This window comes from Rattus rattus, chromosome 8 (genome assembly GCF_011064425.1).
Source record: "Rattus rattus isolate New Zealand chromosome 8, Rrattus_CSIRO_v1, whole genome shotgun sequence".
NCBI lineage: Eukaryota > Metazoa > Chordata > Mammalia > Rodentia > Muridae > Rattus > Rattus rattus.
Window position 1 is genome coordinate 90,329,338 of NC_046161.1, and position 16,393 is coordinate 90,345,730.

Consider the following 16,393-nt stretch of genomic DNA (forward strand, 5'->3'; position numbering starts at 1 on the left):
CCCGGTGGGCGCGGCCGCGACAGCTGCTGACTACGTCGTGGGATCGGGAGCCGGTGGCGGCGCGCGGAGCAGGTGAGCGCGGGAGGCGGTGCTGGAAGCTTCGGCGGGCGCATCTAGCTCGGCTCGGCCGAGCGGACTCCGAAATGCGTGGTGCGCAGGCCTGGGTCGGCAGACACCAAGCCACGGTGGCCTCAGGTCAAGAGGGAACGGGTGCAGGGTGGCTACTAGCAGATGCCGACCCTCCGGTGCCTCGGCGCAGTGTTCAGGGCGCGATCCGGAGTTCTGGGGCTTCGGACCTCTCCGAGTCTTGGAGCCGCTGCTGATTGCGTCCCTGGCGGCCTTGGCCGAAATACCCACGGGAGATGAGAACCGCCTACACGTACCTCCCGGGTTGCAGGGGGCCGAGCTAACCTCGCAAGTAAGTGCTTGGTGGACAGGAGCTCTTGAGAGCAGTCTGCTGCAGCATCCTTGCTGGCTGTAGCTAATTCCTTCATGGATGTTTGGGGACAAATTTATTCCTGAACAGCTCTAGTGTTGCAGTAAGCTGAACTCGAGTTGCTTAAAGAAGAAGCCTGTTATCTTACAGCGGCCAGAGTAGGATTCTGTAGTCTCTTCGTAGAATTCTGTAGTTTCTCTCCTGCAAAGGCTGACTTGGAAACCTGTCTCGGGTATGTAATGAATTGGTTCAATGAAACCCAGCGAAATCACGTTTTACTCAAGGGGGAAGATGGTGGGACAGGGAGTTGAATTGTTTTGCTGTTTAACTATCTAACGTTTCAGTCTGTCATCTGTGACAGCGTGTAAACACAAGTCTGAAAATTGCCTTGCACTGCAACCAATGCTCATGTAAATTCCATTGTGGGTGGTGTTACTGTCTGGTGACGTCATCGTAATTAAATTAGATACACACCGTTTCTGAAATACTGAATGAATGTTTAGAAATACAGTTTCTAGTAAAAATCATCTCCATGGGGTCTGAGTACTTAGCAGGTCATTAGTCATCTGGAGATTGTTACTCTGCTATATATAAGGTTTTATGCTAAAAGCAGACCTGTGCAAGTCATGATGAGGCTTAGGACAGAGTGGCGAGCATGGGGGTCTGACTTTAGGTCAGAACGCAGGCATGAAACAAGTGAAAATAGAAAGGTATAATATGAATTATATTGACCACAGCCAAAGTAATTTAAGAAAAAAAGGCCATTGGGCCAAGAGAGCAGCTCTAGGGAACTTTTAAGGCACTGAACTTGAAATGTGTAAGATCCAAGTCACAAGACTATTGGAACTTCTGGAAAAAAAAACAAAACAGAAAAGCAAAACTTGTTGTGAAACAGAACCCTTGCAGAGGTGTTCTGAATGTGTTCTTAAATGTTATGAGATTCGATGGGATCTTGTGGAAAAATGCACTTCACACTCGGGGCCCTCTGTGCCTGTGGCCTCGTTGGGGAGTTGAACAGATCAGGAATGGCAATGCGGTGTCACTTAAAGAGGCCTCTGTTACTTTGCTATCTCCGCGATGAGGGAGAGAGTCAGCCGAAGTGAGCTCGTTGGTTTCGTTAGGACCGTTCATGGTGGAAATTGTAGGCCTGGGTTGTACCAAGGTTTAGTCCTCGTATAGAAAGCACTTTTAAAAGTTTCTCCTTGGCAGCAGCACAGGCTTCCGTGCTTTGTAGCCTTTCAGAAGCCATGAGCGCTGTTAAAAGATTTTACAGTCCTTTTCAAAAAGAGGTTTAGGTCTTTGGGGGCTGGAGAGACAGAGGTTAAGGGGGCACTAGTGCTTTTCAGAACAGAGCCTCAGAGGCTCACAATCACCTGCAACTCGAGTTGTAGGGCATCTGCTATCCTCGCATGGCCTCCGTGGGCACCTGTACTCGAGTGCGTGCGTGTTTGTCTCTCTCTCTCTCTCTCTCTCTCTCTCTCTCTCTCTCTGTGTGTGTGTGTGTATGTGTGTAGATGCCAGGTAAATGCATATTTTGTTTCTGCGAACTTTGGTTATGCTGTTACACACACACACACACACACACACACACACACACACACACACAATGGTAGGAATAATAACACATCTTATTTTTCTAAAGTCTTGCTTAAGAACAGTGGATACTTGGACAGGGAAAACTGAGAATGCTTGCTAACTTTCACCAAGGCAGCCTTTCTTATTTGACCATATCTACAGGAAAAAACAAACAACAAACATAGAAACTAATTTTGTATTGATTTGTGAATTTGTGTTTTGCCAGTTTGATATACACAGTTATAAGTAGAATTTGCCAGTTTGTTGCTTACTCTGACCATTTTATATCATTTTCTCCTAAGATGTGCACCCTAAATTATTGGAGAGCAGAACATCACTAATTCCTAAGGAGTCTGTGAATAATTGTGCATGTATCAATATCTCTTGATCGTTTCAAGTGATTTTTAAAGATAAAATGCCATCTTGGCTTTTTCTGGTTTTTTATTTGTTTGTTTGTTTGTTTGTTCTTTTGGATATTAAGACAGGGTTTCTCTGTGTGGCTCTTGCTTGTCCTGGAACTCACTCCGTAGACCAGGCTGGCTTTGCACTCACAGAGATCCACCTGCCTCTGCCTCCCAAGTACTGGGGTTAAAGGTGTGAGCCACTGCTACTGGCATAATCTTTTCTTTTTTAACTTCCTTTCAACTCACCATAGAAGGCTCACTGTGTCTTTTATTTAATTTACTTATTTATTTATTTGATGTTTTGTTTTGTTGAGACAGTCTCACTCTATAGCTCTGGCTATCATGGAACTCAGTATGTAGACCAAGCTGACCTCAAACTCATGGAGATCCACCTGCTTCTGCCTCACACGTGCGATCAAAGGCGTGTGCTACCATACCCAATGACCCAGTGTCCATTGTGCTTCAAATAGAAAAGGTTAAAATTAAGGGGATCCTACGGTCATCTTTAAGAAAAAGTTACTTTTATATTATGTGTGTATGTGTGGAGGGGAGGGGTGTGTGCACGCACTGGAGTGCAGGTGCCCTTGGAATCTTAAGAGGACATTGGGGCTTCCTACTGCGTGAGTCACAGGTGGTTGGTAGCTGCCTGACTTGGGTGGGAGGAACTGAACTCAGGACCTCTGGAAGAGCAGTTCGTGTTCTTAACCACTGAGCCATCTCTCCAGCCCCGTGCTTTATTTAGTGCCTCTTAGTAATGTTCGGAGCTCTTTACAAAATACATCCACTTTCTCAGGTTTGAGTGGAGACCTTTGTAGAACACTCTTAAAAGTTCTGTAGCAAAATTCGAGTGACATCCCTCCGTCCTCTCTGATATCCAGCAGCTATAGTACGTCACTGGGTGTGTGCTATTGCCAGACGTAGAAACCTGTCTCTAATAGTTCTGAAACGATTCATGGCACCTGACTTTTTCCAGCAGAAGGGGTTGACAGTCTCCCCTTGTTAGCAAAGGGAAAACACCCATGGACTTGCAGGCGGGGAAGACACTTATTGAGGAGGGTGTTAAAACTGGAGCATGTCTTGGGAGCAAAGCACAGCCAAGTCTGTAAAAGCTTTGCAGGAGCGGCTGCCCACCGTAGCTTCCCCATCTGCAGCTCCTGTGGGTGTTAGCAAACGTACGCTTCTGAGTAGTTCCCTAGCACCCCAGCCTTCTCTGTGTAGTGTTTGCGTAGGTGCCCTTCTGGCTCACGGAATTTAACAAACACTGGAACAGTGCTCTCATTGCTTGGTCCCGGTCTCTGCTTCTAGATGAGACTCTGCCGGAGAACTGAATGAGGCCTGTTGCTGTGGACTTGCTGGCTTAAGTAAACGAGCGGATAAACTTTGCTCTCACAGAACAGACGAGCGTATTCTTAGCTACTTCACAAACATTCATGATCTCCCTGGAGGAAAATGATTTTAATTATGTGTTAGCCTTCTAAAATATACAATAAGGGTTGGGTTTCAAACCTCGCCCTGAATATTGAAGCTGCCCTTATGTTTGCTTTGCAGTTTCACTTACTCTCTGAGTAGAGCTGTTTGTCTCCTGCCTCAAACCCCTGGGGCTCCCTGTGCTCCAGGCAAGACACCTGGGACTGGGATGGTTCCTTAGGCTCTTACAGCTCTGCTGTGATGTAATATTCAAGACAAACTAGAATCTATGCCCCCATTTTAACGAACTATTTTTAAGAAATTATAAATGCTTGCCTGGCAGTGGTGGTGCACGCCTTTAATCCCAGCACTTGGGAGGCGGAGAGGCAGGTGGACCTGTGAGTAGTTCGAGGCCAGCAGAGTGAGTTCCAGGACAGTCAGAGCCACCCTGTCTCAAAAAAAAAAGTTTTTAATTAATAAATAAATAAATAAATTGTAAATGTTTAACATAGAAAAAATGAATTGGCTGATCTGTATGCTCAGCCCTCTCTGAAAAACAAAAAGATTTTTTTTTTTTTTTTTTGGTTCTTTTTTTGGAGCTGGGGACCGAACCCAGGGCCTTGCGCCTCCTAGGCAAGCACTCTCACTGAGCTAAATCCCCAACCCCAAAAAAGACTTCTTCTACGGACATAAGTGCAGCTTCATCAGAACACGCGAGCAATTTATGAAAGAAAGGATTGCAAAGTTTAAAAAAAGAGCCTTTGTAGCTGTCTTTGCTGCTTCCAACCTGTCTGTGCTGCGTTTCTGCTTTTCTCTCTTCTGGCTGCTAATTGGATGGCAGGCTGTTGCTAACCATGGCGTCTGGAGATGACAGTCCTATCTTTGAAGATGATGAAAGGTAAATGTCTTGATTTGTAATAAAACTGGCCCTTGAAAGTTTGGGGGTTGTTAGGATCGGCCCGAAGAGGTCTGCGTCTCTTGGGGACACGTTCTCTGTCACCACAGAGGAGGATGATGAGCGGATGTGGCCACCTGTGTGGATGTGGCCACCGTCAATGTGGTGTCCTCTTCCAGAGACCCTCCTCGGCACAGAAGTCTTAGCAACCCCTGGAAGATGGTTTAGAGCAGACAGAGTAAGAGCTTAGAACGGGCAGAGAGGGAGATTCCAGAGAACAGTGTTGGAGCCAGAGTTCTCTGTTTACAGCGTTCTCCTCTTGACGTTTACTGTCACCGTGGCCCTTGCTTAAACTCTGGGGGCTCTGTACCTCATGGAGAGGAATGTGATTTAGTGACAAACTGGCTCACCGAGAGCACCAGCCAGCCACAGGCCGCTGTGACCCCCGCTACTGCAGTAAACATGGCTGCACAAAGCTTTTCATCTGTATCCATGTCAAACTTCCCACACAGTTTTTGAATGACAAATCAGGACACCTTTTTTTTTTAATGTTGTTGTTAAATTCCCAGTCATTGGTTCTGAAAAGTTTGAAGAATTCTTGTCTGGGCTTGCTTTTTTTTTTTAGAAGTGGTCATAGAGACTTTCACTGACCTTTCCATGTACTAGACTAGCCCAGCCCAGCACAACGTGCTGTCCGGGATTAACTGTTACAGTCTTAATCTTATTAGTATTTAGGTGACTTTGGGATTATTAGACTGTACCTGTCATAGCTGCCTCTTGAGGGAAGAACCAGAGAGAGAGAGAACAGTTGCATGTGCTGTGAGTAGGGTGCCTTGGAACATTACTTTATCATCTCATCACTTTAGGGCCCTGAAAACCTGGTACTTTCATGGTAGAAGGATTCATTAACCATTCTCTAACTGTTTTTTGGCCCATTTTAATGGCTGTTTTGTTCCTCTAGCCCTCTCTGTAGCCTGGAAAAAATGACAGATCTCGTAGCTGTTTGGGACGTAGCATTAAGTGACGGAGTGCACAAGATCGAATTTGAGCATGGGACCACCTCAGGCAAACGAGTTGTGTACGTGGATGGGAAGGTAGGAGAGCACGTGTGACTTTGTAAAATCGAGACAGTGAAGCTTGGTTTTGTCTATGTAGACGGCTTGTACAAAGCAATCCAGTGGCCATGACAGAATTTTATGTGGACTTTAACTTCTAACATCTAAACTTAGAACCCTGTCAAACCTGGACAAGAAGTAATAAATAAATGAATAGTATTGCCCTTTGAACGCTCTGAACTTTTTTTACGTTATTTTTTAAATTAAATACTAATTTTCCTCTGTGTGTATTATCGTCTAGGAAGAGATAAGAAGAGAGTGGATGTTCAAATTGGTGGGCAAAGAAACGTTCTGTGTCGGAGCTGCAAAGACCAAAGCCACCATAAATATAGACGCCATAAGTGGCTTCGCCTATGAGTACACACTGGAGATCGACGGGAAGAGCCTCAAGAAGTACATGGAGAACAGATCTAAGACCACCAACACCTGGGTATTGCACTTGGACGGCGAGGAACTGAGAGTTGTTCTGGGTAAGTCGGGGCTGTTTCTGCAGAACCTTCTAGCCACTGTGATGCCCTGCTCTCCTGACCTGTGGGTACTTTCCTAAGCGAGGGAGAGGGTCTTCACTTAGCCCACCGGGTTCCTCATGTGGTGTCTTAATGGCAGGTTTGATAAAGGTGGATTTGAAGATTGTAATCCTGGGTTTAAGAAGTAGTATCTATCCAGGCATCTACTGTTTGGTACTTTTCTTTATAAATAAAAAAGCAGTTAGAACTTTAAGAATCCCCGGAGGACAAGAATTTTCTGCAGGTAATAGTAGGGTAGGGTTCTGTGAGATCAGAGCTCTCAAAGCCCAGTTGAAAATGAGCTTTTTAAGAGGTAACCCTCTCAGCCGAGTGATGGTAGGGCGTGCCTTTAGCTCTGTGAGGCCAGCCTAGTCTACAGAGCAGGTTTCAGAACAGCCAGAGCTACACAGAGAAATCCTGTCTTAAAAAAAAAAAAAAAAAAAACAGCAAGAAAAGCACTGTTTTGTTATTCCAGTGCCCCCATTTCCTTCTCACGTAACTAATCGAAAATGGTCTAATAAATCACTTTAGTTCTTTATTTAGGTCATGTTTGTTAACTGACTTTCAAAAGGAAGACAGTCTACCAGGTATTGAGGGTGCACAGACAAAAGGAACTTTGAGCATGGCTTGGTGGTCCGCATTCTAGCTGGGCGCTAGCAATAGGGTTTTTATTTGTCTGGATTTGATTCGATTTTGGATGAAAAATGTTTGTCAACTAATAAGTCACACAAAAAACCCAAAGCCAGGAATGGTGGCTCATACCGGACGTCCCATCGCTTCAGAGACTGAGATAAGAGACTGAGACCAGAAGGTTGAGGCCAGTCTGGGCTACAGAGTGAGACTGTGTCCTTTTACAAGAACGGAGGGGGAGGGGGTGAATAAAATAATGACTTACTGTAAAATATCAGTTTGGTTTGTGGTGCTTCCGTGTTTTCTGTGAAGTGATATCTAGCAGAAGAACCGTCCGTCACATTTAGGTTCTGTTGGAATTTCTGTCTGGCAAAACCAACTTAGAGTTTGCTGGTGTCCTGCGTGTTCATTGTTCAGCACTGACAACGGTGTTAGTCAGGGTTCCCTAGAGGAATAGAACTAATAGGGTGCCTGTGTGTGCGTGCATGTGTGTGCGTGTCTGTCTGTCTGTCTGTCTGTCTGTCTGTCTAAAGATCTATCAGACTGGCTTATTGCTATGGTCTGGGTATTCCAGTCATGGTGGCCTCACACTGGTGAGGGTGAAAATTCAGTTCATCCCATGAGTCTGGTGCCTTAGCAGCATCAACCTGGCACTGAAGGCCTGGAGGGGGCTTGGAGAGCCACAGTGGAAGGCTGATGAAGCTGGGCTCTGATATCAGTAAGGAAGATGCAGCAGCAGCAGCAGCAGCAGCAGCAGCAGCAGCAGCAGGGTAGATGTGCCTATCTGGAAGGCAGGCAGACTGAAAGCGAAGCTTCCTTTTCATCAGGAGCTGCCACTGGCAGGTGCCGCCCACATTTAGCAGGGATCTTTCCACTTCACCTGAACATTCACAGACGTGCCCTGTGGCTAACCTTCTAGTGGATTCCAGATCCAGACAAGTCGACAGGATTAAACATTACAACAATGATTAATGCTTAACGCCTCGACCCGTCATTCGCCGGCTGTTGCCAAATAGTAATCCTTGGACTGTTTTCCTTCTTTGCTTCCTGTCTAGGTGTTTTCTAACAAGGCACTCCCAGTCACCTAGCTGTTGGATGGCAGAGACCTACATTTCATGGGGGAAGCACAGGGTAGCTTTGTTAGTCCGTTAGTCTCCGACCTTCAAACTGCTGACTTGTTTCCAATTTTAAGTCCTTGTTAATACTAAGATAGAAACAATTGATTTGTCGTAGTACATTGCAATTACCACTTTCATTGATGCTTACAATACCCCTTTTGGGGACGGGGATGTCTTGACTGGCCCTGCTCCGTCTCTTCTGGCCTGGCGTTCACCGTGTCTCCCGGGCTGGCTGTACCATTTCTCTGGCCTTTGCCCCTGCCTCCCAAGTGCTTAGATTTTGTGTGAGCCACAAAAAATGTGCTGTTTTGAACCCTCGGGGAGCTTGTTAGAGTGGTTCCTGACTCCCTTTGGCATATTCCTAGTGGGCTTTGCCAGCTACCTCCAGCCTCCTTCCTCCGACATTATAGGATGAATTGTATTGATCATTTGTGCCAGCACTTGGATATTGAAGAAAAAATTATTTCAACATTTCAATGTCATCTGGCCACATACTAAGAGTGTTCTCTCATTTCCTGATTTTCAGTGAGCAGAACAAAGAAATTAGGTTGGTGATGGATGGGTGGGTGGGTGGGTGGATGGATGGTGGATGGGTGGGTGGTGGATGGATGGATAATGGGTAGATGGATGGTGGATGGATGGATGGATGGATGGATGGATGGATGGATGGATAATGGGTGGATGGTGGATGATGGGTGGGTGGATGGTGGATGGATGGATAGATGAATGATGGATGGATGGTGTATGGATGGATGGTGTATGGATGATGGGTGGATGGATGATGATGGTGGATGGATGGTGGATGGATGGATGATTGGTGGATGGTGGATGATGGGTGGATGGTGAATGATGGGTGGATGGATGGTGGTGGGTGGATGGATAGATATAAAAGATTGGGAACAGGGTGGTAATAGGATAGGGAAGAAAGTAGACAGGATAGTGACAGATCTTTTCTGGTTTTGTTTTGTGTTTTGAGACAGGGTCTCTCTGTAGCCATGGCTAGCCTGGAACTCAATATGTAGACCAGGCTGGACTTGAACTCACAGATCCTCCTGCCTCTGAGGGAACTTTTCTTTGAGGTGTCTTCTGAGGTCATAATGGTACTTGGTAGGAGAAGTTGAGGAGTATAGGTTTTACTTAATCTTATCTAACACCTTTCCCCACACTTAGAATCCTCCCTTTCAAGGACACATGGGACGATAGAATTACAGTATCACATACCTTACTTGCTTTTTGACAAATTGCAGACATATATAATAATTCCATTAGCAGTGCTGCCTCCGTGAACATAATCACCATCAATACTCTCACACTGTTTCTGCACCACTTTCTAATTTTCTAGCTCTTCTGTGCTCTGCTCCCCTCCTGCCAACCCTCACTTACACGGAAATCAAGTCGTTATGTTTCTGCTTCTGTCTGGTTACCGTGACGCCTGAATCTTCTGTCAGCATTCCTGAAGAAGGGCTCATGGAAACAGTATTTTGAATTTTTGTACACTGATAGTCTTGCAGCTTTTGTTTTTGGCACGTGTGCGCGCATACACACACACACACACACACACACACACACACACAAGTTTAAAAGTCAGTTTGACTCCATGTAATATTCTCAGATTCTCAGTTTACATTTTCTTTCAGGGATTTTAGGTATTTCAGGTTGAATTTGCAATGTCCCAGACAGCTCAACCTATTGGGCGGCGGGTCTAGCTGGCGGGTGCGTGTCTGCAGGAGCAGGGCTTGGGGATGTGCGGCCAACCTGCTGTCTGCTGAACTCTGCTTTAGGCCCACCAAGGTGTAACACAGTTGCTTCCTGCACCTACTACTGAGCAGCACAGCCATGCTTTCCCTGCCATTATGGGTTGCTTCTCCTCAAGCAACAGCCAGAATAACCCTCTCCTGTGTTATCTCGATCAGAGCAAGAGAGGAGCGAGTGACACAGACACAGCCTCATCTGCAGGAAGTGTTTTGAGAATTCTGAGCCTTTAACCACGCAGGTTGTTCTTATTTTATCCCTTTTTGTTAAGGCCAGTAATTTTACTAGAATAGTAAATCCTGTGTTGTGTGAATGTTGGGTAATTCCGTATATAGTCAAGAAATTAGAAAGATGTTTCTGTTTATAACCTATGTCTATTACTCAAAATTACTCCCATTTCCATATTTGAACTTTATTTTTATGTATAATCCTTACGGGATTTCTTGTTGGCTTTCTCTTACTTACTTAACTTACTTTGGTTTTTTAAGACAGGGCTTCTTCTGTAGTCCTGGAAATCACTCTGTAAACCAGGCTGGCCTCGAACTCAGAGATCTGCCTGCCTCTGCCCCCTGAGTGCTGTGACTAAAGGCGTGTGTCACTACCACACCCAGCCTGGCTTTCTCTTTCTTGTGCTAAGTATGTGTGTATTATTTACACACGTCCTCCCATTTTCTTCTGTCAGCATTTTTCTCACATTTTCCTCACTTGAGTTCCATCGTATGCATGTTGGTGTTTTTCCTGCATGTGCATCCCATGCACTACTCCAGAGGTCAGAAGAGGGCACTGGGTCCCCTGGAACCAGAGGTACAGACAGTTGTGAGCTGCAGTGTAAATGCTGAGAATCAAACCCTAGTCTTCTGGAAGAGCAACCAGTGCTTGTAACCACTGAGCCATCCCTCCTGCCCCTTCCCTCCTTTTCACCCTTGGGTTAGTTCTCCACTGGAGAGCAGATCCCAGCCTCTTAGAGCATGGCTGCCTAGGGTTTATTCTCGTGGATGCAATAGTCCAGCCAGTCTTGTGACTCTTTCTCCCCACTTACTGAGCTTCATTTGTTCTATCCATCTTTCTGAATGTCACCATGATGTGGTCAGGGATGCAGTGACTGACTTCATCCCAACACTTACTAGTAGGAATTTTAGTTGTGAGAGGTTTATAGCAGTGGTTCTCAGCCCGTTTGTTGCAACCCCTTGGGAGGTTTGCATATCAGATATTTACAGTACAATTCATAACAGTGTAAGTACAGTTACGAAATAGCAACAGACACTTTGACCCTTGGGTATCCCTACAACATGAGGAACTATGTTAAAGGGTTGCAGCATTAGGAAGGTTGAGACCCCTGGTTAGAGAGCTAATGTGTGTGAATATGCTCATCTTTGTTTTTGTCGGCAGTGTTGAGACAGCCTCGCAGTGCAGTGCTGGCTTGTTATTATAACGTTGCTTAAATGAGGTGCCCGTCAGGCTCAGGATGTAGCGAGAAGACAAGCCCCTTTAGCTTGTGCCCCTACAGGAGGTAGCCTCCCAGAGTCACACCTTCAGCTGGACCCTCAGACACAACTCCTGGGCATAGCTTTGCTCTTGGATCCCAGTGCCCATGCAGGTCACAAACATAGGCTCTCTCTCTGCTTCCTCATCCTGTTCCTTGTGACCACAGTCTTCCAGCCCATTCTTAGGACACCTGCGTCAACAGGCATTACTGGGGACTGCCCCTGCTGTGACCTGTGGAAGCAAACTACTGCCTGAGGATGCCGCAGTGACCTTGTGTTCCCCGTGTCCCCAACTGTAGAGTCCACATGTGTAAAGTTTCTCCTCCTCATCTAGGAGTGTATGCCACCATCTGGTAGCTCTGCCTGTGCATGGGACAGTTGTCTAGTCACATCCCCCATGACCATTTGAACTTATTAAACCACGTTTCCTATGAATACGGTCCTCCTCATTCCCTTATTCATTTGTAACCTCTTTTACAAAGATTGCCCTTCAGAATTTGTTTCATTTAATCAAACTTTTTAACCATATTCTGATGGGACTGTGACCTTCTTAAAGGATTAAAGGACTTAAATTTTTTTTGGTTTCGCTTATGAACCAAGTTTCTTCAAATTTTGAAAGTTCCAAAGTATTGAGTTTTAGAATATTATTGTGGTTTATACTTTACCCAACTTTATAGAAGAAGATAACCTGAAATACAGAATTATAACCTGAATTTCCTGTTGCTTTTACAGAAAAAGACACTATGGATGTATGGTGCAATGGTCAGAGGATGGAGACAGCGGTGAGTTGCCTTCAGTTCCGTGTCCTGGAGCTTTTCTTTAAAAATAATCTAGAGGGGAGGGTGGGGAGGGTGAGATCTACAGAGAACGCTCAGTCGGGTGAACTGCCAGACAAGTACAGGGACCTACGTTAGGATTCCCAGTGCCATGTAAAAGCTAGACGTGATCTCTCTCTCTCTCTCTCTCTCTCTCTCTCTCTCTCTCTCTCTCTCTCACACACACACACACACACACACACACACACACACACAGAGAGGGAAATGACTCCGTGGTTAAGAGAACTTGCTGCTCTTGCAGAGGACAGGTTCAATTCCCAGCACCCACACGGTGGCTCACAACCATCCACACCTCCAGTTCCAGGTGATCCAGTGCCCTTTTCTCACCTGTGCTGGCACCAGGCACACATCTGGTAATACACACATGCAGACACATAAAATTTAAAAGTCTAAAAAAATATTCCTTTTGCGTAGCTCTGGCTGTCTTGCGACTTGCTTTGTAGACCAGGCTGGCCTTGAACTCACAGAGATCCGACTGCCTCTGCCTCCCAAGTGCTGGGGTGGAAGGTGTGTGCCACCGCACCAGACTTCTCAAGTAAACTTTTAAATGAAATCGGATTTTAAAACAATAAATCAAAGCTAGGGTTATAGCTCACCAGCAGCACAGTCACCCAGCACGGGCGAGCCTCGATTCCACCCTTGGCACTGCAAAACTGACAATAGAAAGGTAGGTTTCCAGAGATCGTTGTGGGTGCCATTCGTACAGAGTAATGGGTTTCAGTTACAAGTGCGGTAGGGTAAAATAATGTCCGTCTGTGACGTGCTCGTTATCGGTGACTGGCAGGAAGCTAGCTCTCTGTAGCCCCACTGCCTGCTTACAGTGGTGGAGCCCTGTGCACACGCACAAGCTGCCCACCCATCCTGCGCAGCACACATTTCCACCCCAGCATCACCACTAACGTGTGTGAAGTTGCCAAGAAGCAGGGATTAATTGTGTTAGCAACCCTTGCTGGGCCGTCCAAAGGCTTCTGCCAAGGCTCAGTACAAAGTGCTCCAGGACATGCCTGGGCCACGCACATCACACATCCCCTAAAGACCATCTGCTGGGGCGGCTCAGAGCCCAGAAAGAGCTTCCTCTGCAGCCCAAGCGCTTGCTGTTGTTAGAGAGAGTGGACTCCTGGCTAGCTCACGCTGCCCATCTCTGTGATGCTCAGATGTGCTGTCGGGACCCCGGGCCTCATGCTAAGAGGGCCTCCAGCACTGAGTCACAGTTGCCGTCCATAGAGACGAGGTTCAAGTCTGATGGTACCTCCCTTGCCTTCTGGCACAATTCATTTCTGTCCTCCAAGCTCCTGCTCTTTATCTCTACTACCGTTCCATAGAAATACATGAACCGTAAGTATGAAACTTGTATGTAATTCCCCTTTCCTAGAAACAGCACTAAAGGGAAGGTGAAGGTGTTAATTAATTAAACATTAATTTTAATGTTTAATTTAAACCAGTATATCCAGAGTGTCGCAAGGACTCATGATGGTGCAGGCCTTCCTTTAATCCCAGCACTCAGGAGGCAGAGACAGGCAGATCTCTGTAAATTCAAGGCCGACCTGGTCAGAACTGGGTGATTCCTGGTCAGTCCCAGGACAGTCAGGGCTGTTAATTCAGAGTGATTACGCTGGGTGTCCGTTAACCTTAAACCTGGAGGGAGCTGGTTTTCTGGTGGGAACCCTTTCGTCTTTAACTTGATGGGCCTTCAGCAAGTTGTTAAATTTGTTGCTCCTCAATTCCTGTCTATAAAATGGGTATAATAGCGACACTTGTGGCAGCCGTTGTAAAGACAGTTGAGATACTGAGAATAAGCTGAGAATGGTGCAGAAAAGTAGCCCAGAGAACTGCGTATCGATTTGCTCACCTTTTTAGTTTTGCAAACATTGTCTAGACTGTGGACACAGAACTTCCTTCTCCTGAAACTTAAGATCCCTCAAACCACAGGGCTCTAAACATAATCTCTCGCTCTAATTTTGCAGAGTTTGACCAGTACTTTGTTTTAAACTTTTATCTTTTTATTTTTACTTTATGCCCATTGGTGTTTTGACTGCATGTACATGTGTGTAAGGATGTCAGATCCCCTGGAACAGGATTCACAGACAGTTGTGAGCTGCCATGCGGGTCCTCTGGGAGAGTAGTCAATGCTCTTAACTACTGAGCCATCTTTCCAACCCCTTGACTGGGACTTTAAGATGCTACTGATCAGACAAAGAGCTTTCTGCGACACTGACTTCCTCCTTTGCTGTCCTAGGGCGAGTTTGTAGATGACGGGACTGAAACACACTTCAGCGTGGGGAACCATGACTGTTACATAAAGGCCGTCAGCAGTGGGAAGAGGAGAGAAGGGATCATCCACACGCTCATTGTGGATAACAGGGAAATCCCAGAGCTCACTCAGTGACGCCGTCTTAGTGAGTTCTGAGCTGAAGAGGTGACCTCAGGACCCGCCCATGGCTGCGGTAATTAAATGTGCTCACGGTGTACATATTGGTAGATTTAGTCTGCAATGTTGTTATTTTTATCTTTTGTTACTTGAAACTGTAATATTCTAATGGTCAAGAAAAAAGAAACATAGACTCATAAAAATTTATTTTTTAACTAATGTAAAAATGTTTCTAATTCAAATGGAAAATAAAATGTGGACCAAAACCACTAACATTGCACAACAGTAACCTTGACTATAGTAAACACTGTAAAATAAAATGGTGCTGCTGGTCGTGCCCACAGTGGGTGTGGTTTCGTGTGTTTCGAGCCTGTACAGCTAGGTTGGCCTGTCATTTGAAGCAATTGATGTAGTCAGAGAAAACAAGAAGCATTTTTCTGCCTGAAAGCATGAAAAAAACTCAATGATGTCTTAAGAGAATTTAATGTAGGTGCTCAAGAGATGGCTCAGCAGTTGGGAGTCCGTGCTGCTCTTGCAAAGGACCTGGGTTTAATTCCCAGCATTCACGTGGCAGCTCACGACTATCTATATTTCTAGCCCCAGGGGATCTAACACCCTGTTTTGGCCTCCATGGATGTCAGACATGCATATGGTACACATTCATACATTAGGACAAAACAGTCATACACGCAAAATAAAAATAAATCACTCACACCTTTAATCCCAGCACTTGAGAGACAGAGGTTGGTGGATCTCTTGAGTTTGAGGCCAGCCTAGGCTACGAGTGAGTTTCAGGACAGCCAGGGGGTTACACAGAGAAACCCTGCCTTGAGAAAAAGAGAAGAAAAAAAATACCCCTTATATGTGTATATAGCCTTAGAAGTTCTTTTATTTTATTTTAAATGATGTTAGTTGTGGCACATGATTATAAAGATTTATTAATTTTATGTATATGAGTACACTGTAGCTGTCTTCAGACACACCAGAAGAGGGCATTGGATCTCATTACAGATGGTTGTGAGCCACCATGTGGTTGCTGGGAATTGAACTCAGGACCTCTGGAAGAGCAGTTGGTGCTTTTACCTGTTGAGCCATCTCTCCAGCCCTAGAAGTCCTTTTATAATGCCCACATTAGGAGGAAATTAATAGCCAAAAAAAAAAAAAAGAAAGAAAGAAAGAAAAGGGAATCTCAGGGCTATGATAATGTTCTTGTCTTCATCTGAACGCTGGTTACAAAGACAACTTATAAACATTAATATACCTGTGTGCCATTTACTGCACATTTACTCTGCACAAACCTGAAAATAATACTTTTATAATTGGGTTTAGGGATGAGCTCGGTGGTAGAATGCTTCCTTAGCATGAGTGAGGCCCTGTGTTTGAACTCAGCACTGCCCCCATGTGCACACACACAACGATTTATATATATATATATATACACACACACACACACACACACACACACACACACTCAGTGCATTCTTTAAAAACACTCTTACTCCCTCTTGGCAGTCTATCACTTAGGAATGAAACCATGAGTGATGGCAGGCTTGAGCTGAAATTGTGACCTAAAATAAATCTCTGTGTCTTTTAAATTCCCTTGGGTATTTTGTCATAGTGATGGGTCTGATTACAGAGGGGCTGAAGGAGGAAGCAGGCTGGGACTGAAGGAGAGGTAACTACATGGAATAGTTTGGATGGGTTAAATAACTTACGAGCTTGTCAGGGAATGAGCCAAAGCTCATGGCCTAGGCACTTATTAATAAATAATTAGTCTCAGAGTTGTCATTCCGCAAGCAGGGGCTGGGAAGGGAAAACTTGGAATTAAAATAAAAAATATTTTTTATGTCCAAGAGTGAGAGGGTAG

The 16,393-nt window shown here is 45.4% G+C and overlaps 1 protein-coding gene across 4 annotated transcripts in view; it reads left to right on the plus strand.

Annotated features, from left to right (window-relative positions):
- The window catches only part of LOC116907509 (fas apoptotic inhibitory molecule 1), a 14,926-nt gene extending 57 nt beyond the window's left edge, over positions 1–14,869 (plus strand). Inside the window, exons 1-6 of one of the 4 annotated variants that reach the window (XM_032910507.1) lie at positions 1–72; positions 4,664–4,720; positions 5,679–5,811; positions 6,074–6,302; positions 12,055–12,104; positions 14,395–14,869. The exon at positions 1–72 is cut by the window's left edge and continues 57 nt beyond it. In XM_032910507.1, the coding sequence (XP_032766398.1) occupies positions 4,677–4,720; positions 5,679–5,811; positions 6,074–6,302; positions 12,055–12,104; positions 14,395–14,544 (606 nt within the window). In that variant the 5' untranslated portion in view covers positions 1–72; positions 4,664–4,676 and the 3' untranslated portion in view covers positions 14,545–14,869. Of the gene's footprint in view, positions 73–448; positions 669–4,663; positions 4,721–5,678; positions 5,812–6,073; positions 6,303–12,054; positions 12,105–14,394 lie in introns of those variants that run through there. The other 3 variants (XM_032910508.1, XM_032910509.1, XM_032910511.1) reach the window with 3 other exon arrangements.
- The last annotated feature ends 1,524 nt before the right edge of the window (positions 14,870–16,393 follow it).